The sequence below is a fragment of the Microcaecilia unicolor genome, chromosome 1 (genome assembly GCF_901765095.1).
Source record: "Microcaecilia unicolor chromosome 1, aMicUni1.1, whole genome shotgun sequence".
NCBI classification, from domain to species: Eukaryota; Metazoa; Chordata; class Amphibia; order Gymnophiona; family Siphonopidae; genus Microcaecilia; species Microcaecilia unicolor.
Genome location: NC_044031.1, coordinates 760,379,497 through 760,407,357, shown reverse-complemented (window position 1 = coordinate 760,407,357; position 27,861 = coordinate 760,379,497). Strand labels below are relative to the sequence as shown.

Sequence of the window (27,861 nt, the reverse complement as noted above, 5' to 3'; positions counted from 1 at the left end):
GCTAGCGCCCGTTTCATTTGTGTCAGAAACGGGCCTTTTTTACTAGTATATAATAATGAAAAATGTCCAGGGCCCCTTCCCTCCCCTCCAACCCCCATGTCCAGCGTCTCTCTCCCCTCCCACAGTTCCGGCACCGCCACGGCGCCACCTCTGTGTCTTCCTTACCCACCCTCCATCCTTGCCGTGGCGCTTGCTCGCCTCTATCATCGCCGCCCAGCAGGAACTTCAAACAGCGCGTCAGCGCTGTGTCAGAGCCTTTCTCTCTGCTGCGTCCCACCCAGCCTGCGTAAACAGGAAGTTGCGTAAGATGCGGCAGAGAGGAAGGCTCTGACACAGTGCTGACGCGCTGTTTGAAGTTCCTGATGGGCGGCGATGATAGAGGCGAGCAAGCGCCACGGCAAGGATGGGGGTGGGTAAGGAAGACATGGAGGTGGTGGTGCCAGAACTGTGGGAGGGGAGAGAGGCGTCGGACATGCGAGGGTGGAGGGAAGGGAAGAGGCGCTGTGCTGGATATGTGGGAGTGAGGTTGGAGGGAATGTTTTGGTTTGGGTGTAGCGCTTCTGGGTGGGCCTGAACAAAGACTGGATGGACCTAGGCCCACCCAGGCCCACCCGTAGCTACGCCCCTGGTTGAAATCATATCTGTTCTCAAAATGTTTGCTAGGGAACTATAGTAATTTATATTTTGAGTTATATTGTTGTAGTTCTGAACTGATGTTGTCAAATTTCAAGTTCATTTAATTTTTTTATTATCCCGCCCTGTGGGAAACCTTCCGGGCGGCTTATAAGCCCTTACAAAAGCTGTTGACCTTTTACGTCATCTACTATGTTACTATTCAGCATTGTTGAGCACATGACTATCCAGATTAGTTAGAACAACTATTTTTATGTTTCAACAATTTCATTGACGATAATTCAAAGCACATACATCCGCAGAGTATTTATACAACTTTTTCATATGCAAATTATGTGCAAAAACCACAAACACTCAACTTTTAGCAAGTTGTGTCCCCATATCCCTTCCCATCTCAGTAATGAAAAGTAATAGCTGAAAGATATTACTAATCAGGGGCGTATCTGCGTGGGGCCACAGGGGCCTGGGCCCCCGCAGATTTCGCCCTGGACCCCCCTACCGCCGTTAACCCTCCCCCGCCTACCGCCGTCAACCCTTTCCCCGCCTACCACCGTCACCTACCCCCGAGGTCCGCTTCCTCCCGCCGTTTTTTTAAAATATTACTTCAGCTGGCAGGGGACCCCAACCCCCGCCAGCCCAGCCGAGGTCTTGTTTAAGTTCTTCATCCTCGTGCTGTGAAAGCTGCAGCCTTCCAGTTGGACGGAGTCTGACATCGCAGCACATTGTACGTGCAGGACGTCAACGTGCTGCAGGCTGCAGCTTTCAACAGCACGAGGAAGAAGAACTTAAAACAAGACCTCGGCTGGGCTGGCGGGGGTTGGGGTCCCCCGCCAGCTGAAGTAATATTTTTAAAAAACCGGCAGGAGGAAGCGGACCTCGGGGGTAGGTGACGGTGGTAGGCAGGGAAAGGGTTGACGGCGGTAGGGGGGCGGCGGCCAGGGGGGGGGCCATTATGATGTGCCTCCTCACTCTAGCCCCTGCCCCCCCTACCGCCGAACCTCAGATACGCCCCTGTTACTAATTTAAGGAGAAAAATGGAAATATATGATAATTTCATGAGGAATAATAACCTAAGATTTATAAATTTCCCCAAGATAAAAATGATAAAGCCAATTGATATGTTAAAGAGATATCTTCGTGAAATTCCTGAAGAAAGTTTACCACCTTTTGGTCTAGTGTATTACACACCACAGAAGGAATTGCCTGAACAAGAGAGAAAAGAATCCTTAGACTTCTGGAAACCTCTGAAATAGATCAAGCTCAAGCGGCTACTTTAGACTGAGCTCCTTGTCTTTCCACCCAAACCCTCTTCTCCTCTTCCCCCACTCTCCGTCTCTGTTGACAACGCCCTCATCCTCCCCGTCTCGTCAGCCCGCATTCTCGGAGTCATTTTCAACTCCTCCCTCTCCTTCTCTGCCCATATCCAGCAGACAGCTAAGACCTGTCGCTTCTTCCTCTATAATATTAGCAAAATCCGCCCATTCCTCTCTGTACAGACCACCCGAACCCTCGTCCACTCGCTCGTCACCTCTCGTCTTGACTATTGCAACCTTCTCCTCGCTGGTCTCCCGCTTAGCCACCTATCCCCCCTTCAATCTGTCCAAAATTCCGCCGCACGTCTTATCTACCACGCGAACCGATACTCTCATATCACCCCTCTCCTCAAGTCGCTTCACTGGCTCCCGATCCGCTACCGTATACCGTTCAAGCTTCTCCTAATGACCTTCAAATGCACTCAATCTGCAGCCCCCCATTACCTCTCTTCCCTCCTCTCCCCCTATGTCCCCCGCTCTCAGGACAAATCACTCCTATCTGTACCCTTCTCCACCACCGCTAACTCCAGACTCCGCCCCTTCTGCCTCGCATCACCTTATGCCTGGAACAGACTCCCCGAGCCCATACGCCATGCGCCCTCCCTGCCCATCTTCAAGTCCTTACTCAAAGCCCATCTCTTCTCCCTTGCTTTTGGCGCCTAACCACCTTCCTCATTCATGATACCTACACTGACTACATAGCTTGTTACCTTTAGATTGTAAGCTCTCTTGAGCAGGGACTGTCCTTCCCCATGTTTTAACTTGTACAGCGCTGCGTAACCCTTGTAGCGCTATAGAAATGCTAAGTAGTAGTAGTAGTAAGTAGTACTGTTGTCCTAATTCCTGATAAACATTGGCTTCTACGATTGTTTTTTAGGAACCGGGAAAAGTCTTTCCTTTGGTAAGAATAAACTTGTTTCCAGATATTTCAAAGGAGACCCAGAAAAGGTGTAAACAATTTTTGCTACTAAAACCCACCGTCCTCCAACTTGGAGGAGTATTTTACTTAAAGGTTCCCCTGTAAATGCATTATTCGACTTAATTCATTTAAGTATGTTTTTGTGGCTCCTTCACATTTGACATCATTCATATCCTCTAAAAGAACAGTTGGAGTTTAAATAAATATTATTTTCTGTCCTGTATTATATGCTCATTGACCTTAGTAATTGTTTCCTTTTGAATTTCCTGTAATTGGAATCTTGGATTTATTTAATAGTGGACTTAAGTGTTAGAACTTTGCTTATTACATTATTTCTTTGAAATTTGGATTTATCTTAACACTTTGCTGAATCAAGATTATAATCTTGCATTAAAATGTAAAATTGCAAAAATAAAAATTAAAAAAAAAAAAGTAATAGCTTCTTTGTCTTCCACCTGCACTCAGTAGCGTAGCTACGTGGGGCCTGAATCCCCCTTGAATCCCCCTCCCGCCGTCGCCGCCCGCCCCGCCGCTTCAGATACCTTGCTGTTTGCTGGCCCCGCTAGCTGAGAATCTAGTTCTTCGGCGCCGGAGTAGCGCCTTCATTCAATGCAGTTCCTGGTGTGATCAGCTGTTTCTGACGCCGTACGTGACGTATGGCGTCAGAAACAGCTGATCACGCCAGGAACTGCATTGAATGAAGGCGCTACTCCGGCGCTGAAGAACTAGATTCTTTTTGGCGGGGCCAGCAAACAACAAGGTATTTGAAGCAGCGTGGCAGGCGGCGACGGCGGGGGAGGGTTGGTGGCGGGAGGGGGGTTCAAGGGGATCGTCGGGGAGGGGGGTGCAATGTGGCATTGGCTGTGGGGGCGTCGGCGGGAGGGGGGCTAAACAATGCCCCCCCCACCTAGGGCTGTGGCCCCCGCTCCTGGCAAGGTCTGGCTACGCCCCTGCCTGCACTATTGATAAATCACCAAAAAACACAAACCAAAAATTCCATATTCCGCCAAGTGACAACCAAATTTTCCTAATACAGACATGTCATTCTCATCTCCACTAAATGTTAACCTTCCTCCCTTTCCCCTAATCACACCCAATGCCCTCCCTCTCCCATTGTAGCCAGAGCCTTCAGCAGGGACTGTCTTTTGTGTATGGTGTACAGCGCTGCGCATGCCTTGTAGCGCTATAGAAATGATAATTAGTAGTAGCCTATAATAGAACGACTATTTTTAAATGTTGCTGTCCTCACTTATTCAAATAGTTATCCAGGTACAGGTACTACCCAGATGTTATCCAGAAAGTGCTGGGGCAGTCAGTAATGATTTTCACTGCATTATCCAGATAATTCACTTATGCTATGAGTTTATCTTATTGCGTTCAATTCTGGTCACTGCATCTCAAAAAAGACATTGTGGAATTAGAAATGGCAATGAAAATGATAAAGGGGATGGGTCAACTTCCCTATGAGGAAAGGCTAAAGTGGCTAGAGCTCTACAGCTCGGAGAGAAGAGGTCTATAAAATAATGAGTAGAGTGGAACAGGTAGACGTGAATCACTTGTTTACTCTTTCCAAAAAATACTAGGACCAAGGGGGGCACACAATGAAGCTAGACAGTAGTAAATTAAAAAACGAATCAGAGAAAATAATTAAACTCTGGAATTCGTTGGCAGAGAATGTAGTAAAAGTGATTAGCTTAGCGGGGTTTTAAAAAGGTTTGGCCATCTTGGATCCCCCAGATATAAATGCTTTATGTGTTAGGGGGCGGAGAATAGGCTGAATGGCGTTTTGTGATTAGCGCGCTGCAGTTAGCGTGGGATCACTTATTGCCTCCTAAGCGGGAGGTGCTAAGTGTCTCGCGCTAACTTCAAGCGCAGTACCAAGCACAATTGGCAAATTTAATGCAGCGCCTATAACGGCAAATGCTGGGAGCGCCCCAATGGGCGACGCATTAAAGTTGCATCTACCGCACAGTAAAGTCCCACATTAAGCTGCGGTAACTGCAAATTACATCACAGTTTAGTAAAAATGACCCTAAATTATTTGTGCAGTGGCATACTGAGGGTGGGGCGGTGGGAGCGGTCCGCTGCCGCTGGAGGGGTGCAGAAAGCAGCTGCGCGGCTGTCGGCTCCACTGGTTCCCTGCTCCCTCTGCCCCGGAACATGTTACTTCCTGTTCTGGGGCAGAGGGAGCAGGGAACCAGCTGAACCAACAGCCGCACGGCTGCTCCCAGCAGGTAAGAATGCACCCCGGGGGTGGGGTGGAGGGGGGACGCCGCTGCACCCAGTGGGGGGAGGGGGTGCGCAGCAGCGATCCATCCCAGGTGGCAGCCGACCAAGGATCGCCACTGTATTTGTGTCTCCTACACTAAAGACTTCATAAAGCCAACCTTGTCGTATCTTCTACTCACTTGATAATTAATCATTTTTAAACACCTAAACTCATACGTTTGTGTCACATTTTGCTCAGTTGCCACTTTTACATGTTTTAAATATTGTTTGGCCCAAACCACCAATCTCCTTTCTAGCTGCCTCCCTCAAACCCCCCTGGTTCTGGCCCAGAAATTGACCTTGGGTCTTCTACATCAGTAATACTCAAACCTGTCCTGGAGGACAACCAGCCGGTTGGGTTTTCAAGATATCCCTAATGAATATGCATGAGAGAGATTTGCATATAATGGAGGTGGCAGGCTTGCAAATTTCTCTCGCGCATATCATTAGGGATATCCTGAAAAAGCAGGAGAAGTTTTAGAGAAAAGGTCATCGATGTAGCCAGGACTGAGTCTTTGGTGGGGGCCTCAAGTTCTCTTGGGTGGGCACTTGGCAATGTGAATGCAGATGCCTCTCCCTCATTCATCTGTGCTGCTGCCATTGATTGGTCTGGGCCCTGATCCTAAAGCCTACCCAGGCTCACCTGTGATTATGCCCCTGCAGCTGGAAAAGACATTTCAAGACTATAAACTGAGCGTTAAGATGTACATGTAAATGTTTAGAATACCAGCACTTAGGCGCATATGTACGCAGATTCCCACATAACTGGCCTTGCACAGTTTGATCATGTATCACCAACTGCGCTGGCTATACGTGACGCAGTGGATCAAATTCAAATTGTTGTTACTGGTCCATCAGAGTTGATATCATGACTCTCCCTGTTACTTGCGTCCTACTTTCCAGCGCTATGTACCATCAAGGTCATTGCATTCAGCGGATGCTGGTTTACTTGCAATACCAGACCTGAGGCATCTGCGATTACAACTCACTAGAACTGGTTCTCTCTCTGTGGCTGGACCTCAGGCCTGGAATAAATTGCCTTTTTTTGTTTGAAATCACAACAGAATAACTGCATCATTTAAGTGACAGTCTAGTAAATCAATAAACGAGAAAAAAAATGCTATCAGACCTTATTGATTTACCTCCCAGAAATGCTAAAAAAATCAGCAAATACATTCTTGGGACTCCACTTCCCTAGTTGTAAAGGTTTAAAATACAAATTAGTTCACGCGTCCTGCTTTTCTTACATTGCCACGCAGCTGTGGAATACATTACCACTTGACCTAAAAAATATTCACGACCTTATCAACTTTCGAAAATCACTAAAGACCTACCTTTGTAACAAGACTTACCATAATAATCAATAATCGAAACGCCAACACATCACTACTTACTAGATAATCTGTCTGTTTTCTGACTTATCGAATTGATTATATCCATTATGTTACACTTGTTCTTTATATAACCAATTGTTTTATCTACTCTAGATTGGCGATTGTCAGGATGTATCATTGTAAGCCACTTTGAGTCTGCAAATAGATGGGAAAATGTGGGATACAAATGCAACAATTAAATAAATAAATAATGCCTTCTGGTGTCCTTTGCTGTTGTATTTGTGCGGGACTGATGTTATTGTATCGATTAGGAGTCTGTATTTTTGTTTTGGGGTTGTCGGTTTTTTTGCTATTATATATGTTGCGTTGTTACCTGCCTTGGATAAAGGTGGGATATAAAGAAATAAACAAACAAAAAAGCTAGCAGGGTGTCTACGCACTATCCTGCAACTTACACAGTGTGGGTCTGCAAGGGAGCAGGCACAGGGGCGCAGCATGGGTGGGACATAGGTACGGGGTGCGTGTAATTTACAGAATATTGTGCATCACGCACGTTCCTGCCCCATTTAGGTACCTCCGCTTACACTGGCTCCACAGCTGCTGTAGTTACAAGTGTGTAAACGTTAGATGGGTCAATACTGGGTTACACTGGTATTTGATAACGGAACCTGGGTGTCTAAGTTCCATTACAGAATAGACTCCCTACCACCAACTCCATCCACAATTACCCCCTACTGGCAGAGAGATAAACTCCTGGTGGCAACCCTTCAGTGCACAGATTCAGAATCATATAGACGGAGCAGCCTACCTTGTTCCCCGGGGATCGAAGTAAAATGAAGCGGTTTTTCTTCATCAAGACAGATCGTAGATCCTGACAGGCCTCGTAACTCCCTAGCTCTACAGTTTCAACACACTTCTGATCGTCCTGTGCAAGGGGGGGGAAAAAAAACAGATTTACAATCTATCAACAACCATCTACCATTCAGGAAAATGCTGAAGACCCAGCTTTTCAAGACAGCTTACCCGAATAACCCTACTTAACGTTTAAACCCTTCCTCAATCTCCTTATACCCTTTTCGTTCCCTCTCTATCCTTAACCCTTTATCTTCTCCTCTCCATCCCTCCTCTCCTCTCCCAATCTCTTTTCCTTTTGATTATCCTTTCCTTTGTTTGCCTCTACATGTTCAACTTTTTCATCCTCAAAACCCCACTTACTGCTTATAATATTCTCCTTCAAGACTTTGTAATTGTAATTATATTTACTATGTAAGCCGCATTGAGCCTGCAATGTGTGGGAAAGCGCGGGGTACAAATGTTAATAAATAAATAAATCTGACATGCCCAAAGGTAACAGAACTCAAATTATTTTCTCTCCTCTTTCACAGACCAGAAGCAGTGGAGGAGTGGCCTGGTGGTTAGAGTGGTGGACTTTGGTCCTGGGGAACTGGGCTCGATTCCCACTTCAGGCACAAGCAGCTCCTTGTGACTCTGGGCAAGTCACTTAACCCTCCATTGCCCCAGGTACAAATAAGTACCTGTAAGCCACACTGAGCCTACCATGAGTGGGAAAGTGCAGGATACAAATGTAACAAAAATAAAATAGATACTATTGGAGATTCTACATGGAATGTTGCTACTGTTGGAGATTCTACATGGAATGTTGCTATTCCACTAGCAACATTCCATGTAGAAGGCTGCGCAGGCTTCTGTTTCTGTGAGTCTGACGTCCTGCACATACGTGCAGGACGTCAGACTCACAGAAGCAGAAGCCTGCGCGGCCACATTGGTGATCTGCAAGGGCCGACTTCTACATGGAATGTTGCTAGTGGAATAGCAACATTCCATGTAGAATCTCAAATAGTAGCAACAGTGGAGGAGTGGCCTAGTGGTTAGGGTGGTGGACTTTGGTCCTGGGGAACTGAGTTGGATTCCCACTTCAGGCACAGGCAGCTCCTTGTGACTCTGGGCAAGCCACTTAACCCTCCATTGCCCCATGTAAGCCGCATTGAACCTGCCATGAGATGGAAAGTGCGGGGTACAAATGTAAGAAAAAAAATATCTAGAATCCCACCTAAACGTACTAACTCAGCCCCCCTGTCACTCCTCAGCCTTCAGGCAGCCCCTCCGTTCCCTTTCCTCTCATCATCTCTTCCCTATCCAATTTCATTCCCCTTAGCCTCCCCCCCCCCCCCCAGTCATTTCACCCATCTTATTTTGCCTCCACCCCTCACACTGCTTCTGCTTAAACCTTATTACTATTACTAATCATTTCTATAGCACTACTAGATGTACACAGTGCTGTTCACATTATATACAACTACTCTCTCTGTCCCTAGGGGGCTCACAATCTAAGTTTTTTGTACCTGGGGTAATGGAGGGTTAAGTGACACCCAAGGTCCCTAGGATCAAAGCCCGCTGCACTAACCATTAAGCTACTCCTCCTCTGCAGCTTTTTATGCTCCCTGTAAAGGAAGGGGGGTTGACCCCTTTATTTTCTTCCCATCATTTATACCTTCTTTTAATAAAATCTGACGAGAGAAAGTACTACTAGACAGCCTGAAAGTATTTTCTTTCTGCAGCTCATCCCACCATTCTCAGCTCTCAGCCTCCTATCCCCATCCTCAAATCTCCATCCGGTTTCTCCTGCCACTAGGTCTCATTTCTAAAGCATGACTAGATGTATCCAGACACACACACACGAGGCAGTCCCTGCTCCACAGAGCTTACAGTTTAGTCAAGACAAACCCACGTGGCCTCTCCGCACCAAAATTAAAACTAGCGAGGTCAGTGGTAAATGGTGGAGATTACGTTAATATTGGTTATTAGTATTATTATCCATCCACGGTGGGAAGAGAGCAGAACGAGTCTCTCAGGCATTCCCACCCTCCTCCCCCCACAGGGTGACTGGAGCGTGAGGGCCTTCTATGAACAAAGTTGTTAGTGTACACAGCACCATACACAACAAAATGTCTGCTTACAATGCGCCCCCTCCCGAAGTGTTTACAGCCCTACAGCTGCAACTCAATGTGACCCTTGATGCAAGCATTCACTGAAACATGGGCCATGTCGAGTCTTACAATAAAGTGCTTCCCTTGAATTTGGACTCTGCCTTGCTTTTCCATCTGTGGTTCAAGACACTGTTGAATGTGGAAACTCAAACGCGTAAAACCATTCTTCCCGAGTGAAATATTTCGTAACCTGGTACAGTCCATGGTACTAAGCCACGCAGATTACAGTAATGGAATCTATGTGGGATGCAAGGATCAAATCATAAAGAAACTCCAGACCGCTCAAAACACAGCAGCCAGGCTTATATTTGGAAAAACACGTTTTGACAGCGCCAAACCACTCAGAGAAAAATTGCACTGGCTACCAATCAAAGAACGCATCACTTTCAAAATCTGCACGACTGTTCATAAAATTATTTACGGCGAGACACCGGGATACATGACAGACCTCATCGACCTGCCAACCAGAAACACTACAAAATCTACACAATCATACCTAAACCTCCACTACCCAAGCAGCAAAGGACTCAAATACAAATCCACCTATGCAACCAGCTTTTCCTACCTAAGCGCACAACTATGGAACGCATTGCCAAAAGCAGTAAAAACTACGCTCGACCACCTAAATCTTCAGAAAGCACTAAAGACAGACCTGTTCAGAAGAGCCTACCCCACTTACCCAACATAAAAATACCGGTCACTTGCGACACAATATAACCAAAGACTGTAACGGACATTACCTGACTCTTCTTCCCCCTTTCCCTCTCTAAGTTCCCCCCAACTGTTCCTATCATACATGTACCTCATTATACCACGATATCACTTTGTATTCATTCATACCATGTATTTGTTCAGACCGTAATCGGCTAACGCCGTTAACGGTTATATGTAAGCCACATTGAGCCTGCAAAAAGGTGGGAAAATGTGGGATACAAATGTAACAAACAATAATAATAATTATTGCTTCGTATGTTTAACCCAGCCCAGTTTTATTGGAGGGAGAGCCAGGAGTTAAAAAAGTACAAATTGCCAAAAAGAACAGAAGCAGACATATTAAAAGGGTACTCAAAGTGGCTACGGGTCAAGCTCCTAATGAAGCATCAGTGAAACAGGGGCTCGCTGCAGAGCGTACCCAGCAGTTTGAGCCACATACCAGATAAGTACCAGCTTCTCCTACATAAGTACGCAACTATGGAATGCACTACCAAACGTCAAGAACACAACACACGAACTAGCAAACTTCCAGAAATCACTAAAAACCTATCTGTTCAAAAAAGCATACCACAATGATCCATCCTAAACACCAGACAACGAAACTTATACCAGGACTGACCAAAACTGAACTCTTTATACGTGACTGCTTAATTTACTCCAGTCACTTACGATCCTTAACGCAATACCACTCTGTATTTTTCAATCCTGAAATGGCGATCGCTATTACGGCATCATGTAAGCCACATTGAGCTTGCAAATAGGTGGGAAAATGTGGGATACAAATGCAATAGTAATATAGTAACATAGTAGATGACGGCAGAAAAAGACCTGCACGGTCCATCCAGTCTGCCCAAGAAGATAAATTCATATGTGCTACTTTTTTTATTTGTACTGTCCTCTCCAGGGCACAGACCGTATAAGTCTGGCCAGCACTATCCCCGCCTCCCAACTACCAGTCCCGCCTCCCACCACCAGCTCTGGCACAGACCGTATAAGTCTGCCCAGCACTATCCCCGCCTCCCAACTACCAGTCCCGCCTCCCACCACCAGCTCTGGCACAGACCCTATAAGTCTGCCCAGCACTATCCCCGCCTCCCAACTACCAGTCCCGCCTCCCACCACCAGCTCTGGCACAGACCGTATAAGTCTGCCCAGCACTATCCCCGCCTCCCACCACCGGCTCTGGCACAGACCGTATAAGTCTGCCCAGCACTAGTCCCGCCTCCCAACCACCAGCCCCAGCACAGACCGTATAAGTCTGCCCAGCACTAGCCCTGCCTCCCAACCACCAGCTCTGCCACCCATTCTAGGCTAAGCTCCTGAGGATCCCTTCCTTCTGCACAGGATTCCTTTATGTTTATCCCACGCATGTTTGAATTCCGTTACCATTTTCATCTCCACCACCTCCCGCGGGAGGGCATTCCAAGCATCCACTACTCTCCCCGTGAAAAAATACTTCCTGACATTTTTCTTGAGTCTGCCCCCCTTCAATCTCATTTCATGCCCTCTCGTTCTACCACCTTCGTATCTCCGGAAAAGATTCGTTTGCGGATTAATACCTTTCAAATATTTGAACGTCTGTATCATATCACCCCTGTTTCTCCTTTCCTCCAGGGTATACATGTTCAGGCAAATAAATAAATAAATAAAGTGCCTTTTTGTATCTCTAATCTTTTTAAAAAAAAAATCTAAAAAATAAAAATTAAATGAGGCACATACGGAGAGGTTTTTTGACTCACGACGACGCTCGCCAGTAGTTTACATCCAAAAAAACTCATTTTCAAAAGTAAACTCTGAGCAGCGAGGTATCCACAACAAGAGAGGTGTATGTGGTTGCCGAGCATCTGAAGTCTTTTCCTCCCCATTTAACTAAATTGTTTTGAGCGTGAAATACTTGCAAGTCCTTGATAGAGAACTGTATTCTTCAAGCAAGTAACCAGGTTGTTGTACAAGTGTGGGCATTAGCCAGAAAAGCCAGGGTTTGGTTTCAGGCCCACTGAGTTTCCACCAGCTGTGCAGATTTTAGAATGTGCTAATAGGCAGATACACATCTGCCAGGGCTGCAACATCTGGGGCCTGTGGATTTACGCATCCCCCTGTGATCAGCAGCGAACTTCCTTAAGGTAATTTCATTTCCCTCCTTCCTCACCCAGCCAGCAGCAACAAGAGACTCAAACAAAACAGAGCTGAAACGAAAAAAAGGGAATCTCTGAGGTTGCTTCACAGAGCTGGGCTCTGAATCACTTCTCCTTCACATCAAACGTGTCCTCGCTGCCTCCGCACACCACGGGGCTGGGGACAAAAAAGGGGACTGTAATGCTCGGGTCAAACTATTTTCAGCGCTTTCGTGCCACATGTTTTTTGGTGTTTAAAATCCTTTTTGGCAGAGATTATCTAGTAGAACATTTCCTGTTCTTTTCAAATGTTATCCGATGCCCCACGAATGTACACAGGATACGCCTGGGGAGAAAGTTAAAACGTCATCTCCCCCTCTTCAGAGAGGACATTAAAAACTGCAGCCCACCCATTCCAAAACAGATAGAACAGCTGTGAAACTGCCCTGGCTTGTACAGTTCATTTTCCAAATGAGCTTTAAAAAAAAAAAAAACCCAACCCTAAACATCCATTTGTCAATTGGCCAACTTTCTCCCACCAGAACGAATGAGGGCCAAGTGCAGACTGTGAATTGCTCTCTCAGCCCAGCTTATGAACGTGATGAAGCACAGAATACTATAGAAAATCACAAGATGGAATGCTGTGACAGGACGGAGTGATAGGGGGGTTTGATTTGAGCACCTGGACCGACACAGTTCAGCTGTGGGAGGGTGGAGGGGGAGCTCCTTGTTGGAAGCAGAAGGGGTACAGGCTTAAATGGCGAAAGCTACAGCTGGGGAAACAGCCTGTGGCTCTGTGGAGTGAACAGAAAAAAGCAGGCGCAGTGCCCCACCAGGTGCACGGAGCCGCCATGGCGCCGTGCCCCGACGGGCATGCTCCCCCAAGGCCAGCGGGGTGCGAGCGGGGCGCGCGGCGGGCACGTTCCCGCCCCTCAGAGGCACCCCGCTGGGAAGGGAGGGAGTATAAGGGGTTTAAAACTCCTGGGCGGTGCCCGGACGTCCTCTTCTGGCATCCGGGCATCAGCAAATGCCAGCTCTTCACAGGCGTCTCCAGCCTTGACACTATCACCTGACCAGACAAAGGCTGCTGCTCTCTCTGTCCAGTAGCCAGAAGCCACACGGAGTTAAACCCATGCTCTGATCCCTAGAACTAGACCAAGACTACCAACTCTTGGAAAGTGGAGGAGTGGCCTAGTGGTTAGGGTGGTGGACTTTGGTCCTGGGGAACTGAGGAACTGAGTTCGATTCCCACTTCAGGCACAGGCAGCTCCTTGTGACTCTGGGCAAGTCACTTAACCCTCCATTGCCGCATTGAGCCTGCCATGAGTGGGAAAGTGCGGAGTACAAATGTAACAAAAATAAAATAGATACTATTTGAGATTCTACATGGAATGTTGCTACTATTGGAGATTCTACATGGAATGTTGCTATTCCACTAGCAACATTCCATGTAGAAGGCTGCGCAGGCTTCTGTTTCTGTGAGTCTGACGTCCTGCACGTATGTGCAGGACGTCAGACTCACAGAAGCAGAAGCCTGCGCGGCCACATTGGTGATCTGCAAGGGCCGACTTCTACATGGAATGTTGCTAGTGGAATAGCAACATTCCATGTAGAATCTCAAATAGTAGCAACAGTGGAGGAGTGGCCTAGTGGTTAGGGTGGTGGACTTTGGTCCTGAGGAACTGAGTTCGATTCCCACTTCAGGCACAGGCAGCTCCTTGTGACTCTGGGCAAGTCACTTAACCCTCCATTGCCCCATGTAAGCCGCATTGAGCCTGCCATGAGTGGGAAAGCGCAGGGTACAAATGTAACAAAAATAAAAATAACTCACTTCACTATAGGCCACCTACTGGTCTAAACTGGATTTGAACAGGTAAAACTAACCTTGTAATGACTCCCTAAAGCCAGTACGTTTTTACTAGCAAAAAAGGTGCCGGTACTCAAGTGCAAGGTCACCCTTCAGGGGTGGGGTGATCACTGAGGGATCAACCCCATAATAGCCAGGCCCCCTGCAACCAGTCACAGAATCTATGACAAGGCAGAATTGGTGTGTAGAACCTGAGCTCTTTCATTAAAACTTGGGGATCATAGGTCAATTTTAGCAGACAATGGAAAAGGTGCCGGTACTCAGTACCCCCAAGTACCCCCTCAAAAAAAGCCCTGCCTAAAGCTATCCAGTCCCCACAAAGGTTGGTGCCGAACTTACCTCATTTTCATACACTAGCAGCTGGGTTTTACATAGCAGGATGTAGCGTTCTTTCCACAAGCCCAGCAGCCCTCCTGCGCTCTTTTTAAGCCAGCCGGCCCTGTCTGCAGGGTGGGCACTTTTTGGCTTTTCACCATCCTCTTGTAGACCCTAAAATGACAGAATGACAACAGTACAGAATAAGCCATAAATATTACTAAACACATCGAAAGCGATCCAGCACATTTCGTGAACCCTGGACACCAGAAACCAGTTTAAACAAGGATCTGTTGGTTTTAAAATACCATTCCAGTCGGCTCCTGGTCTGGGTCCCCGTGAGTGCTGCCGGGTCCTCGTCCCGAGGGGATCCAGGCTTAGCCTGTGCAAGTGCTTCAACTAGTGACAATGAGAGACATTTTCAGACGTTTTTTTTTCCCCCCTCTTGTGATCACAGGATTGCAGTAAGACAGGAAACCGCACGGCCGGCCCTCCCCATTCACTTTCAGTTTTGTGAAAGAAAAGAACAACCCACGTTGTTTAAAGTATTAAGGAAATAAAACTGATCAAAGGATCCAATTTTTACTTGAGCAAAGCAACTTTTCCTGGGATGAGGTCCGCACGTTTTCCTTAGCAAATATAAAGCTTCCAAAAGCAAGGTAAGAGATGAACACAACCAGCCTCCTCTGAAACCATCTGTCGCCCTGGCCAGGTGCCTTCCTGCTCTCTGCTGAGGCCGCGGGAGGATGATCTAGAAGGACAAAACTAAGCCTACTCCCCACACCAGGAGCCTCCACAAGGCACTGATGCACCCGCTGAAGGAAACAAATCTGTTGTGCCATCGCCAAGAGTAAAGGGGGGGGGGGGAGGGGGCAGAGGAAGGCCTAGATTCAGGCAGGGCAACAGTCTAGGGTACCAAATTTTGAAGGTGCCAAATGCCCAAAAGGGAAGCCTGGTCCTTCTAACTTTAGGGCCCGGTACATGCGCTATGGCCTTCCTCTGCTCCTCTTCTGCTTCTCCGATCGTTGAAATCTCTGACCCTCTCCCCCCCCCCCCCCCCCCAAACTCTCTGGGATCTACTGTCTCATCTTGCCTACAAAGTCCAAAATCTTAAATCAGGCCCTGGGCAGAAGGTATGAAAGTGCTGCTGGTTCATTCAGGAGTAGGGTTACCGTATTCGGTCCCCCCAATAAGAGGACACATGCCCCACCCTCTGCCACACCCCACCCATTTCACACACATCCATTTCACACACCCCCATCACATTGCCCCACCCCTTTCACATACCCCCAAGGATGTCCTATCCTCCCCTACCCTTACCCTACTCTACTGCCCTGGTGGTCTAATGACCTCTTCAGGGCAGGAAAGAGCCCCCTCTTTCCTGCCTGGAGTGCCTGCATACTGTTCCCCTTGCTGACGGTCCTGGCGCCGATTCAAAATGGCCGCCGAGAATTGAAGCAGCCTTGCGAGACTTCTGGCTGCTTCAACTCTCGGCGGCCATTTTGAATCAGCGCTGGCACCCTCAGCAAGGGGAACAGTATGCAGGGCAGCATTCCGGGCAGGAAAGAGGAGGCTCTTTCCTGCCCCGAAGAGGTCACTAGACCACCAAGGCAGTAGAGTAAGGTAAGGAGAGGGGATTAGGATAGGACACCATTAGGCCCACCCACCAGCCTGCTTGGCAGACTGGCAAAACTCGCCCGGTTGCCCGGCCATGTCCTCAAAAAGAGGACATGTCCGGGTAAAACCGGACATATGGTAACCCTATTCAGGAGCTAAGACCTTCCCGCAAGTACAGGTAAAGACAGGTAAGAGAATGCTCTCAGCTAGGATACACTTGGCTGCCACCTAGTGACCAGAGCTAATAGTTACCTGTGAGACGGAACACAACATTTTCGAAAGAATGTCCATGTCAGAACTGGGACACCCTGCTCATGACGGTCAAAAAAACCCGTCCATCTCACAGCCATTTTTAAACAGGAAAAATGTTGGGATTCCGTGTTCGAAAATACATGAGAAGGACGCTCTTGCGCCGAAAGTGTCCAAAATGAACAGCTATTTTTCAAAATGAAACGTCAAACAACCGGGCACAAAAAACGTCTGAACGACATCATTTGTACAAAACTGGCCACACAGACGTCCCTGCAGAGCAGAGGGGAAGCCTAGTGGTCAGTGAGGTGGGACCCAGGTACAAATCCTTCCTTAATGCCTTTATATGTTATTGTGAACCCTCCAGGACCAGCAAGGTCCACCAATACAACAGCTGTCACACTTGCAGGTGTCTTATAAATTTAGATTCAGTAGGTATTTCTCTGGTCCAGGAGGGCTCATATATCTGTACACCTGGTTCCGTTATTCAAAATCCACTGCACTGACCACTAGGCTACTCCTTACACTTCCTTACTGCTCTATTAGGAACGGCCACAATACCTGAAGCGGTCAAAGAGCCTGGTATCCACTGTTGCTTTCACTTCTTAGGGGTGGGTGGGAGGGAGAGGGGTCAATAACCACTGGGAAATGAAGGAGGGGTCATGCCCTCATCCCTCCAGTGGTCAGCTGCCCAATCAGGGCACCTTTTTGTACCCTAGACATGATTGAAACAGGTTTAGATTAAAAAACAAAATGCCCTTCTTTTTTGCCTTTGATGTTTCTTCCCATTCCATTATTGCTGAAAGACGTCCTAATTTTGGGCCTGTCCAAGTCCGGCCCAAAATACACTTACTTCACGTCCCCTTGCTGTTTGGACGAACTGCGGTGTAAAGCCTTTTGAAAATTGCAATTTGGACACGTTCAGCAATTTTGAGTCGTCCATCTGCTTCAAAAATAAGTGCCATAGAGGGGCATAATCGAACGGGGCTGGCCATCTAAATGGCCGGCCACGTAAAGCGGCGTCCTGACCATATTATCGAAACAAGATGGCCGGCCATCTTTCGTTTCTATAATACGGTCGGAGCCGGCCAAATCTCAACATTTGGGCCGGCTTTAGAGATGGCCGCCATTGGTTTTCAGCGATAATGGAAACTAATGGCGGCCATCTCAAACCCAGCCAAATCCAAGGCATTTGGTCGTGGGAGGAGCCAGCATTCATAGTGCACTGGTCCCCCTCAAATGCCAGGACACCAACCGGGCACCCTAGGGGGCACTGCAGTGGACTTCAAAAATTGCTCCCAGGTGCATACCTCCCTTACCTTGTGTGCTGAGCCCCCCAAATCCCCCCCAAACCCACTCCCCACAACTGTACACCACTACCATAGCACTTAGGGATGAAGGGGGACACCTAGATGTGGGTACAGTGGGTTTTGGGGGGGGGGTTGGAGGGCTCCCATTTACCACCACAAGTGTAACAGGTAGGGGGGGATGGGCCTGGGTCCGCCTGTCTGAAGTGCACTGCACCCACTAAAAACTGCTCCAGGGACCTGCATAGTGCTGTGATGGAGTTGGGTATGACATTTCAGGCTGGCATAGAGGCTGGCAAAAAAATGATTTTTAATTTTTTTTTGGGTGGGAGGGGGTTGCTGACCACTGGGAGAGTAAGGGGAGGTGATCTCCGATTCTCTCCGGTGGTCATCTAGTCAGTTGGGGCACTTTTTGGAGGCTTGGTCCTAAAAATAAATGGACCAAGTGAAGCCAGCCAAGTGCTCGTCAGAGCCGGCCTTCTTTTTTCCATTATCAGCCGAAGCTGGCCATCTCATAACCACGCCCACGTCCCGCCTTCCGTACCCTGCCAAAACGCCCCCTTTAACTTTGGCCAGCCCTGTGACGGAAAGCAGTTGGAGTCGGCCAAATTCGGCTTTCGATTAAGCCGATTTGGCCGGGTTTAGGAGATGGCCGGCCATCTCCCGATTTGTGTCGGAAGATAGCAGGATAGTTGTTTAGACACTAGGGAGATACTCAAAGACGTTCGGGTACAAAAATAAAAAAATGGATTGTGAGCCCAATAGGAACAGAAAAAAATACCTGTATTTAATATGAAAACCGCTTTCTTTTTGTACCACAGAAAAACAGAATATCAAATCCCTCCCCCTTTCCTTTCCCTTCACACTGTAGTCTTGCAGTGGTGTGTTTGGATGTTTTGAGTACAGATACAGCATTTTTCACTGCATTTGTGTCCAAAGTTTCCTTGTAATCTTCTTCTGAATGAACGAGTGGAAGTTTAACCCCCTGACGACTAAATCTAGGAATACGTATTGAGTGGAGGAGTGGCCTAGTGGTTAGGGTGGTGGACTTTGGTCCTGGGGAACTGAGTTCGAATCCCACTTCAGGCACAGGCAGCTCCTTGTGACTCTGGGCAAGTCACTTAACCCTCCATTGCCCCATGTAAGCCGCATTGAGCCTGCCATGAGTGGGAAAGCGCAGGGTACAAATGTAACAAAAATAAAATAGATACTATTGGAGATTCTACATGGAATGTTGCTATTCCACTAGCAACATTCCATGTAGAAGGCTGCGCAGGCTTCTGTTTCTGTGAGTCATACGTGCAGGACGTCAGACTCACAGAAGCAGAAGCCTGCGCGGCCACATTGGTGATCCGCAAGGGCCGACTTCTAGTGGAATAGCAACATTCCATGTAGAATCTCAAATAGTAGCAACAGTGGAGGAGTGGCCTAGTGGTTAGGGTGGTGGACTTTGGTCCTGAGGAACTGAGTTTGATTCCCACTTCAGGCACAGGCAGCTCCTTGTGACTCTGGGCAAGTCACTTAACCCTCCATTGCCCCATGTAAGCCGCATTGAGCCTGCCATGAGTGGGAAAGCGCGGGGTACAAATGTAACAAAAATAAAAAAAATGACAGATTCCTAGACCCCTGATTCAGGCCAAAACACTAGTCGTGTCAGGTCATCTTTGCTGTTTTAGAAGAACTTTTTAATAAATGTTTTTTTGAACACCATCTGTGAGAGGTTTCATTGCTCTACTTGTTTCTGCTTGGTGTTTGGATGTTTGCCTGATCAGTTTGGGTCCGTTACTTTATGGTCTTATATCCTGCAAAAGCCATCAAGTTCAATGCGGGTAACAATAAACCTTTGAAGCATATTTCAAAGATTTACACTGCATTACAACCTCTAACCAAAAAACAATGAAAAATCATTAACGCAGACCTATGAAATATCCTATATAATAATTTGCACCTCCAACATTCCATCGCTGTCTGGGTTTGTAACATCTCATGATGTCAGCCAGCCTCCAGCGTTCCATTTCCTCTCACTGCCCCACCCTCGCGTGAAAATGTAATGACGTCGGAGAGCGGAACAGTGAGAGGGAAGGGAACGCTGGAGGCGAGCTGACGTCAGGATGTTACCAACGGAAGGGAAGCCAGCCAGGCCAACCAGAAAACGATGAGGTACAAAGGAAGAAAAAATTGCGGCACATCAAGGGCAGAGCAGAGCAGAATCAATGGACATGGATGGGATGGGAGGAGAGGACAGGAGAGAAGAGAATCGCCGGACATGGAGAGGAGGGGAGGGGCAGGGAGAGACAAAAAATTGCTTACAAGAAAGCCTTTCTAGGGCCCGTTTCATTGTTGAGGAAAAGGGCTGGGTTCCACTAGTTTTTTTTTTTTATAAAGAAACATCTTTAGCAACCTTCTGAATTTACAATAATTAGCTATTCGTCTAAGAGAAAGAGGAAGACAATTCCAGAATGATCTAACTTCCGCAAACTACTGAAGACCCATCTCTTCAACAAGGCATACCACAAAGATCAACAAATGTGAACTCCTCCACATACATCCAGAATTGTCCTATAGTATTTGCTTGTAATACTATCATGCTTTTTCATTATCATGTTACCCAAGATTGTTCTGTAATACTAAATGTCTGTTTTTTTTATATATTTCCACTATTCATAAGCCACATTGAGCCTGCAAAGAGGTGGGAAAATGTGGGATACAAATGCAATAAATAAAATAGTTGCTGCCTGATATGAAAGAGAAGCTTGAAATATTTGTGTAGCTTTAATTTTTTGGACCAAAGGAAACCTTAGCAAATATTAATTCCTGGTCGATCTAAAAGCACTCCCATTTAGAAAAGAGAAAAATATAATCAAATAAGTGGTACGTTGACCATGCATCGCCATAAAGGCTAAAACACTTTCCTTGAATTGAGTTCTGGCCTCTACAAGTAACCAATGTAATCGTAATAGAAGAGGGGTAACTCTTGCCACAGCATTCTGTACTCTGCAATTTTGTCTTCAACGTCTTTGAACAACCAATATATATGGAGTTACGATAGTCTAGTTTACTGTTAAATTGAAAAACTTATGAATGACTCTTAGGGGCCCTTTTACAAAAGCGTGGCAAAGCCTACCGTGGGCCTGCCGTGCGCCAATTCAGCGCTACCGCAGGAGCTGCCCCCACCACGTACCATTTCCGGCGCTAGAAATCTATTTTTATACTTTTATACTTGGGTGTCGTCGTCGATAATACACTGAAACCTTCTGCTCAGTGTGCTGCTGCGGCTAAGAAAGCGAATAGAATGTTGGCTATTATTAGGAAAGGTATGGAAAACAGGTGTGAGGATGTTCTAATGCCGTTGTATCGCTCCATGGTGTGACCGCACCTTGAGTATTGTGTTCAATTCTGGTCGCCGCATCTCAAGAAAGATATAGTAGATTTGGAAAAGGTGCAGCGAAGGGCGACTAAAATGATAGCGGGGATGGGACGACTTCCCTATGAAGAAAGACTAAGGAGGCTAGGGCTATTCAGCTTGGAGAAGAGACGGCTGAGGTGAGACATGATAGAGGTATATAAAATAATGAATGGAGTGGAACAGGTGGATGTGAAGCGTCTGTTCACACTTTCCAAAAATACTAGGACTAGGGGGCATGCGATTAAACTACAGTGTAGTAAATTTAAAACAAATCGGAGAAAATTTTTCTTCACCCAACACATAATTAAAGCACAGTTTAAAAAGGGGTTGGACGGTTTCCTAAAGGACAAGTCCATAAACCACTACTAAATGGACTTGGGGAAAAATCCACAATTCCAGATATAGAAACCCTTTCATTTGATCTGTCAGCTATTGAATCTCATGGCTGTAATAGACAACATTCGAGAGATGTTTGCATTATTTTATGAGGACTGAGGAAATCCGTCCCCCACCAAATCAGGTGGTGTTCATTTTATCATGTATCCATGTTATGTTGATGTATTCCAGAAAGCTTTTCATATTTGTAACACAAATTTTCTTTTCTTTCCATGTTTTATGATCTTACTGGAATGCAATAAATTCTACAATAGACCACACAGAGAGATGGATGGAGGCCTTTTCATCAATTTCTAAGGTGTCCCAATCTCGTACTTGCAGGGTCTCCTCCCGTTGCTGTTCAGCTTTAGGAAGTTTCTACATCCAAGGTTCCCCCAGACTCAAACTTTCTAAATCAGTTTTGTTCTGCCATTTTTCGAGCTGTTTATGAAAGTACATTTCTCATTTGTTAAATGCCAAGAAAATAATCAGCTTTGGGCAGGTCCACCTTGAATTCTTTGTACATATGGTTTTAAATAATTCTTTCAATTTATACCAGTTTTATTTAAAAGGTCATCTCCAAATTCTCCCATTGCTTCATCTTCGTTAATTCATCAGGAATCATTGTCAACAAGGATTCCCTTCCTTAGGTAAGCTTCAGCATTATGTAAACGTTATATATTATAGATAATAAAAGTTCCCTTCTCATCTTTATACTATATGTCATCTCTCGTTCTATAACAACTGCAGCATTTTTCATCCATGAAACGCCAGTTCAGAGCATGATGTAACCGTCTCTAAGCGGTTCTGAAATCAAGAAACTGTAATCCACTCTTCCCTGTAACATTGGAAAGAGCATGGAGACAACATCGAAATCAGATAATCCAAATGGGAAAGTATTGTGTCTGCTTGAAATATACTATACTAGTAAAAAAGACCTGTTTCGTACAGAAATGAAACGGGCGCTAGCAAAGTTTTCCTCGGAGTGTGTATGTTTGAGAGAGTGAGTGTGTGAGAGAGAGTGAATGTGCGCGCGTGTGTGACAGAGGGAGAGTGAGACTGGGTGCGAGTGTGTGTGTGAGAATGAGAAAAGGAAGATTTTATTTCTAGATATTATGAAAAAAAAATCAACTTTTGATGCATATACCACAGTCTGGATCCAGAGTAGGTAGGAGCAAACATTACCGAGATGAACAGACCTTTTTCCTACACTGACTGATCTGGTGGCATCTACCTTGATCAACTCCGGTGCCTTCAAATCTTATATCTATATAAGGGTCCCCCCCCCCCCCCCCCGGTCTGTCTCCCAGTTGCAGTTGCAGGGGGATTCCCCCCTCCCTCCCAGTTCCAGGGGGGTTCCCCCCGTCCCTTTTTCCCAGTTGCAGGGTCCCCCCTCCCAGTTGCAGGGTCTGTCTGTGTCCCCTCTCCTTTTGTCCTCAATTTAAAAACGACAATGTGAAGCAGCACCTCCTAGGTTTGCTTGTTTGTGAGTGTATAGCAATGACGGCTGCGTGGGGGAGTTGAAACAGAGATTAACCAATGGGCTTCCTTCCTTACCGTACACTTGCTTGGGTCACTTCCACTCCTGTGTATTAAACGTCCTGAAGCATGTCATAGGTTTGCTTCTTTTGTTTTCAGTGAATGGGATGACGGCTGCGCTGGAGTCGTAGCCAGTGCTGTTTCCTCCCCCCCCTCCCCCCCGCTTCCGAGTCGCCAGTGGTCCTCGACCCCGAGCCCTCACCCGCCTCCTCCACATTGGACACTCGCCGCAGCCATTTGCTCGCCGTGTTGCCGCCCTCCCTCTTCGTCCTGTGCGAGAGTGTGAACCTGGCCTCTCTCCTGCTTTCGGCTACTGATTGGCTCCTTGAATGTGCTCCGCCCTCAACGTCATTACGTTTGACGCGAGGGCGGGGCCCACATCTGCTGCTACAGAGCTTCGAACAAACGAACTGGCTTCATTGACGTCAGTGGTCAATGGAACATTGAGAGTGCTTTTTATGTCCAGATGGGGCGTGGCCTAGGGCGCAGATGGGCGTGGCTGAGTGCGGGAGTCCGAATAGCCTAGGTCAGGAGCCACAGTTGGAGAGAGGTGAGCTTCAGAACGTCTGAGGGGGATTCAGAATGTCTGAGGGGGATTTTATTTATATAGATATAAGATTTGAAGGCACCGGAGTTGATCAAGGTAGATGCCACCAGATCAGTCAGTGTAGGAAAAAGGTCTGTTCATCTCGGTAATGTTTGCTCCTACCTACTCTGGATCCAGACTGTGGTATATGCATCAAACGTTGATTTTTTTTCATAATATCTAGAAAGGATGTGCTTCAGTAATAGAATCTTCCTTTTCTTTTAAGACCTGCAGCCCACTCCAGGTGCAAGTGATTCAAGCAAGTCTTTAGGCACTGATTCATGAATATTTTTGTTGAACTTAATCCCACTGTGGTTTGGTAAAGGTCTCTTCTGAGTTAGCTCTCCAAAAAGAGGAACTCTGTACTAAACTGGTTACCATGAATAAGCAGACACTTGTATACTATTTACAGTTGAAGTGATTGGTAATTACACTCATTTTGTACACTTGGACTTCTAGGCCTGGATAAGAACACACCAGGTCTGGATTTATTTTGTATTGGGTTGGGATGTTGGGTGGGGGTGTTGAGGATGGGGTTTATTGTAATATTGTTTATCTGTTGGTTTCTTGAGCTGATCTTTAATAAAGATGATATTTAAAAAAAAAGTTACTCAGGATTTTTTTTAATAAATTAAAATTACTGAAGCTTGTAAAAAAAAAAAACTCTCTCTCTTTTGATCACTTGAAACTTCTTACCCAGGCCTTGATCCTATCCTCTTTAGACAACTGCAACCTTCTATACTTAGGATGTACTAAAATCTCTCTCACCCGCTTGCAGATTCCGCAGAACACAGCAGCTAAATTACCATGCATATCATATGGAGCGCGCTTCCCCATTTCTAATTAGACTCCATTGGCTCTCAGTCCACGCTCGATGTTTTTTCAAAATCTGTACCACTGTTATCAGAATACTATATAGTCTGGTGCCTGGTTATAAGCTCAGACCAGTTCTTTCTTCAAACACTCTTAAAACTTTACGCAGTAATAACTCTCTTCTATAACACATTCCTGCCATTAAGAATATTCGATACACTAGAGTTTTCACTTCTTTTTCATATCAGGCTGTCAAATGTTGGAATGCGTTACCACCTGAGATTTGACAGGAGCCCTCTTATCTTAAATTTAGAGAGATTATGCAAGCTTTTTTATTTAAGCAATTTTTATTGTGACATAAAGAGGGGCATAATTGAAGGGGATATCCAAGTTTTGCTGAGGACGTCCTCTCAAAACGTCCCAGCGAAGGGGCAGGGAAAACCGTATTATCGAAACAAGATAGGTGTCCATCTTTCATTTCGATAATACGGTCGGGGACGCCCAAATTTGGAAATGTAGGTCTTCCTTAGAGATGGTCGTCCCTAGACTTGGTCGTTTCTGATTTTCAGTGATAATGGAAACCAAGGACGCCCATCTCAGAAACGACCAAATGGAAGCCCTTTGGTCGTGGGAGGAGCCAACATTCATAGTGCCCTGGTCCCCTGACATGCCAGGAGACCAACCAGGCACCCTAAGGGGCACTGCAGTGGACTTCATAAAATGCTCCCAGGAACATAGCTCCCTTGTGTGCTGAGCCCCCCCCCCCAAAACCCCCAACTGTACACCACTACCATAGCCCTTAAGGGTGAAGGGGGGGCACCTAGATGTGGGTACAGTGGGTTTGTGGTGGGTTTTGGAGAGCTCACATTTACCACCACAAAAATTAACAGGTGGGGGGGGGGGGGGAATGGGCCTGGGTCCGCCTGTCTGAAGTGCACTGCACCCAGTAAAACTGCTCCAGGGACCTGCATACTGCTGTCAGGGAGCTGGGTATGGCATTTGAGGCTGGCAAAAAATATTTTTAAAGTTCTTTTTTGAGGGTGGGAGGGGGTTAGTGACCACTGGGGGAGTACGCGGAGGTCATCCCCGATTCCCTCCGGTGGTCATCTGGTCCCTCCAGTGTGCCTTGGTTGTAAGAAAAATAGGACAGTGTTCATCAGGGACGCCCTTTTTTTTCCATTATGGGTCGAGGACGCTCATGTGTTAGGCACGCCCAAATCCCGCCTTCGCTACACCTCCGACACGCCCCCCGGGAACTTTGGTCATCCCCGCAACGGAAAGCAGTTGGGGATGCCCAAAATTGGCTTTCGATTATACCGATTTGGGCGACCCTGTGAGAAGGACGCCCATCTTGCGATTTGTGTCGAAAGATGGGCGTCCTTCTCTTTCGAAAATGAGCCTGAAAGTGATGTGGTTTATTTTTGATGTATATGATTATTGGTTTTTCCTTGTATATATATATATTTTTTTTTTTTTTGTAATTTGCTCTAAGCCTATTGGTAAGCAGTGAACAATAAGTATCTGTGTTATTATTCAACATGGCGGCACCTGACCCTTAGCAGTGCATTCCGACACACACTAGGGTCAGTCTACCAAACAAGGCAATAAGCAGCAGACAGACGTGGCCAGACCGAGGAGAAAGGACTAGTGAGGTCAACTGATTCCTTGCCCATGACCAGAACCCAGCAGAGATATGTGTCAAAAAATCCTGACTTTTTTTTCTTTTTTGCCACTCCCTCCAGAAGGCCTATGGCTGCCAACACAGACACGCTACATACACACCAAACCCCAAATTACAGAGAAAATTACTGAATAGTCTTAAGAAAATAGTTCATCCTAAATCAGCTAGGTGGGAGAGCTATGCTAACATTAAGTGCAATGTGTGAGGTAGGAAAATTTCCCTTTAGTTATGACAAAAACCAAAGATTTTGGCTCACCTCTAAAAACTCCTCTGGAATGACTTTTTCCACTGCTAAGAAGCTCTGTATCCACTTTGCTTCCCTGCCGAGGTCATCTCTTCACATTTCTTGCTGTTTTCTTTCTTTGTTTTCTATTGAGTACATTGTTCCTGCCACCATGATGCATTTCTCAGCTAATTAACAAAACGTCATCACAAGGCAGGAAGAACAAATGGAAACTTTTCCCATTCCATGCAAACAGCCTTAGTTAACCATTTTTTTATCTAACAAAGAACTTAAAGATTGCAGAAAAACATTGAATAATACCAGAGAAAGGAGAAAGTCCTGCGGGATTCCACACATATTAATTCAATTAAAAGATAAATCCTTGGGTAAATGTAACCACTTAACACATTACCAGCAACTCCCAAATCCTCGTATGGTCTACTAAATGAAAGGGGGTGTGGCCATGGGAGGGACATGGGCAGTTCAGGGGCATTCTGATCATTTGCATGCAGTGTGATAGAATAGCGCAATTTATACACCCAAAAGCCACAAGTTGGGCACCGATATTTACACCAGGTTTCTGCTGACATAAACACTAGTGGCCAAATTTGAGTGCGGGAACTGGCACTCAGCCGGGACAGTGTCGTTTAATGAATCTGGCCCCGTGCTTTTAAATAAGCTTCATTGGCTCCCTATTAAAGGACGAATAAACTTCAAGGTTCATACACTGATTCACAAGATCAACCACGGAGAACCTCCGAGCTACATGACCAACTTGATCGACCTACCCACCGGAAACACTTCGGAATCCTCTTGGAATTACCTCAACCTGCGCTACCCTAGCTGCAAAGGGCTCAAGTATAAATCCTTGTATGATTCCAACTTCTCCTTCAAAGGCAGTCAACTCTAGAACGCCCTCCTACCCAGACCCATTCGCTCTATTAAAAACCACCTATTCTTCAGAAAATCGCTGAAAACCCATCTATTCAAGAACGCTTATCCAAACGCCATACCCTAATTCTACGAAACCGCCTATTCATCACCTGATCCTACGACAATGATTCAGATTACGCCTCCTCCAATTTCTTTTCCCTATGTTCACCCTGACCCTATCCCTTGATTATCTCAATCTAACCTAAAACCAGCCCCTCTTTGTACCTCCTCCACTCCCTCTCCTTCTCCCTTATTATATTACCTATATACACTTCCCCATTACTATGCTAAGCTTAGCCTGTTTTCTCTGCACTGTACTTTGTATTCCTATTACTATGTAAGCCGCATTGAACCTGCTATGAGTGGGAAAGTGCGGGATACAAGTGTAGCAAATAAATATCACATCCTAGTACCAAATCCAGAAAGGTCTCCAGGTCACCTGCTCAAGAAAAGCAATAGAAAGATGGAAGCCGAGGAGAAGAGGGTGTCAGGTTCTCAGGTTCAGAGCCCGCGGGGCTGGGCTCTGGAGCAAACGTGAGCCCTTGGGCTGCTGACGAGGAGCGACAGCAGCAGGCAAAACCCACCAACCAACGCTGGGCAAGCACACCGACACCGGCAGGGACTGCAGGCACCGCCCAGCGAGCCGG

The 27,861-nt window shown here is 46.5% G+C and overlaps 1 protein-coding gene across 3 annotated transcripts in view; it reads right to left on the bottom strand.

Annotated features, from left to right (window-relative positions):
* The window catches only part of PLEKHO2 (pleckstrin homology domain containing O2), an 85,440-nt gene that overhangs the window by 43,083 nt on the left and 14,496 nt on the right, over window positions 1-27,861 (bottom strand). For 2 of the 3 annotated variants that reach the window (XM_030189753.1, XM_030189755.1), the window contains exons 2-3: window positions 14,510-14,659; window positions 7,276-7,392 (exon numbers count right to left, since the gene is read on the bottom strand). In XM_030189753.1, the coding sequence (XP_030045613.1) occupies window positions 7,276-7,392; window positions 14,510-14,659 (267 nt within the window). Of the gene's footprint in view, window positions 1-7,275; window positions 7,393-14,509; window positions 14,660-14,793; window positions 14,877-27,861 lie in introns of those variants that run through there. The other variant, XM_030189754.1, reaches the window with a different exon arrangement.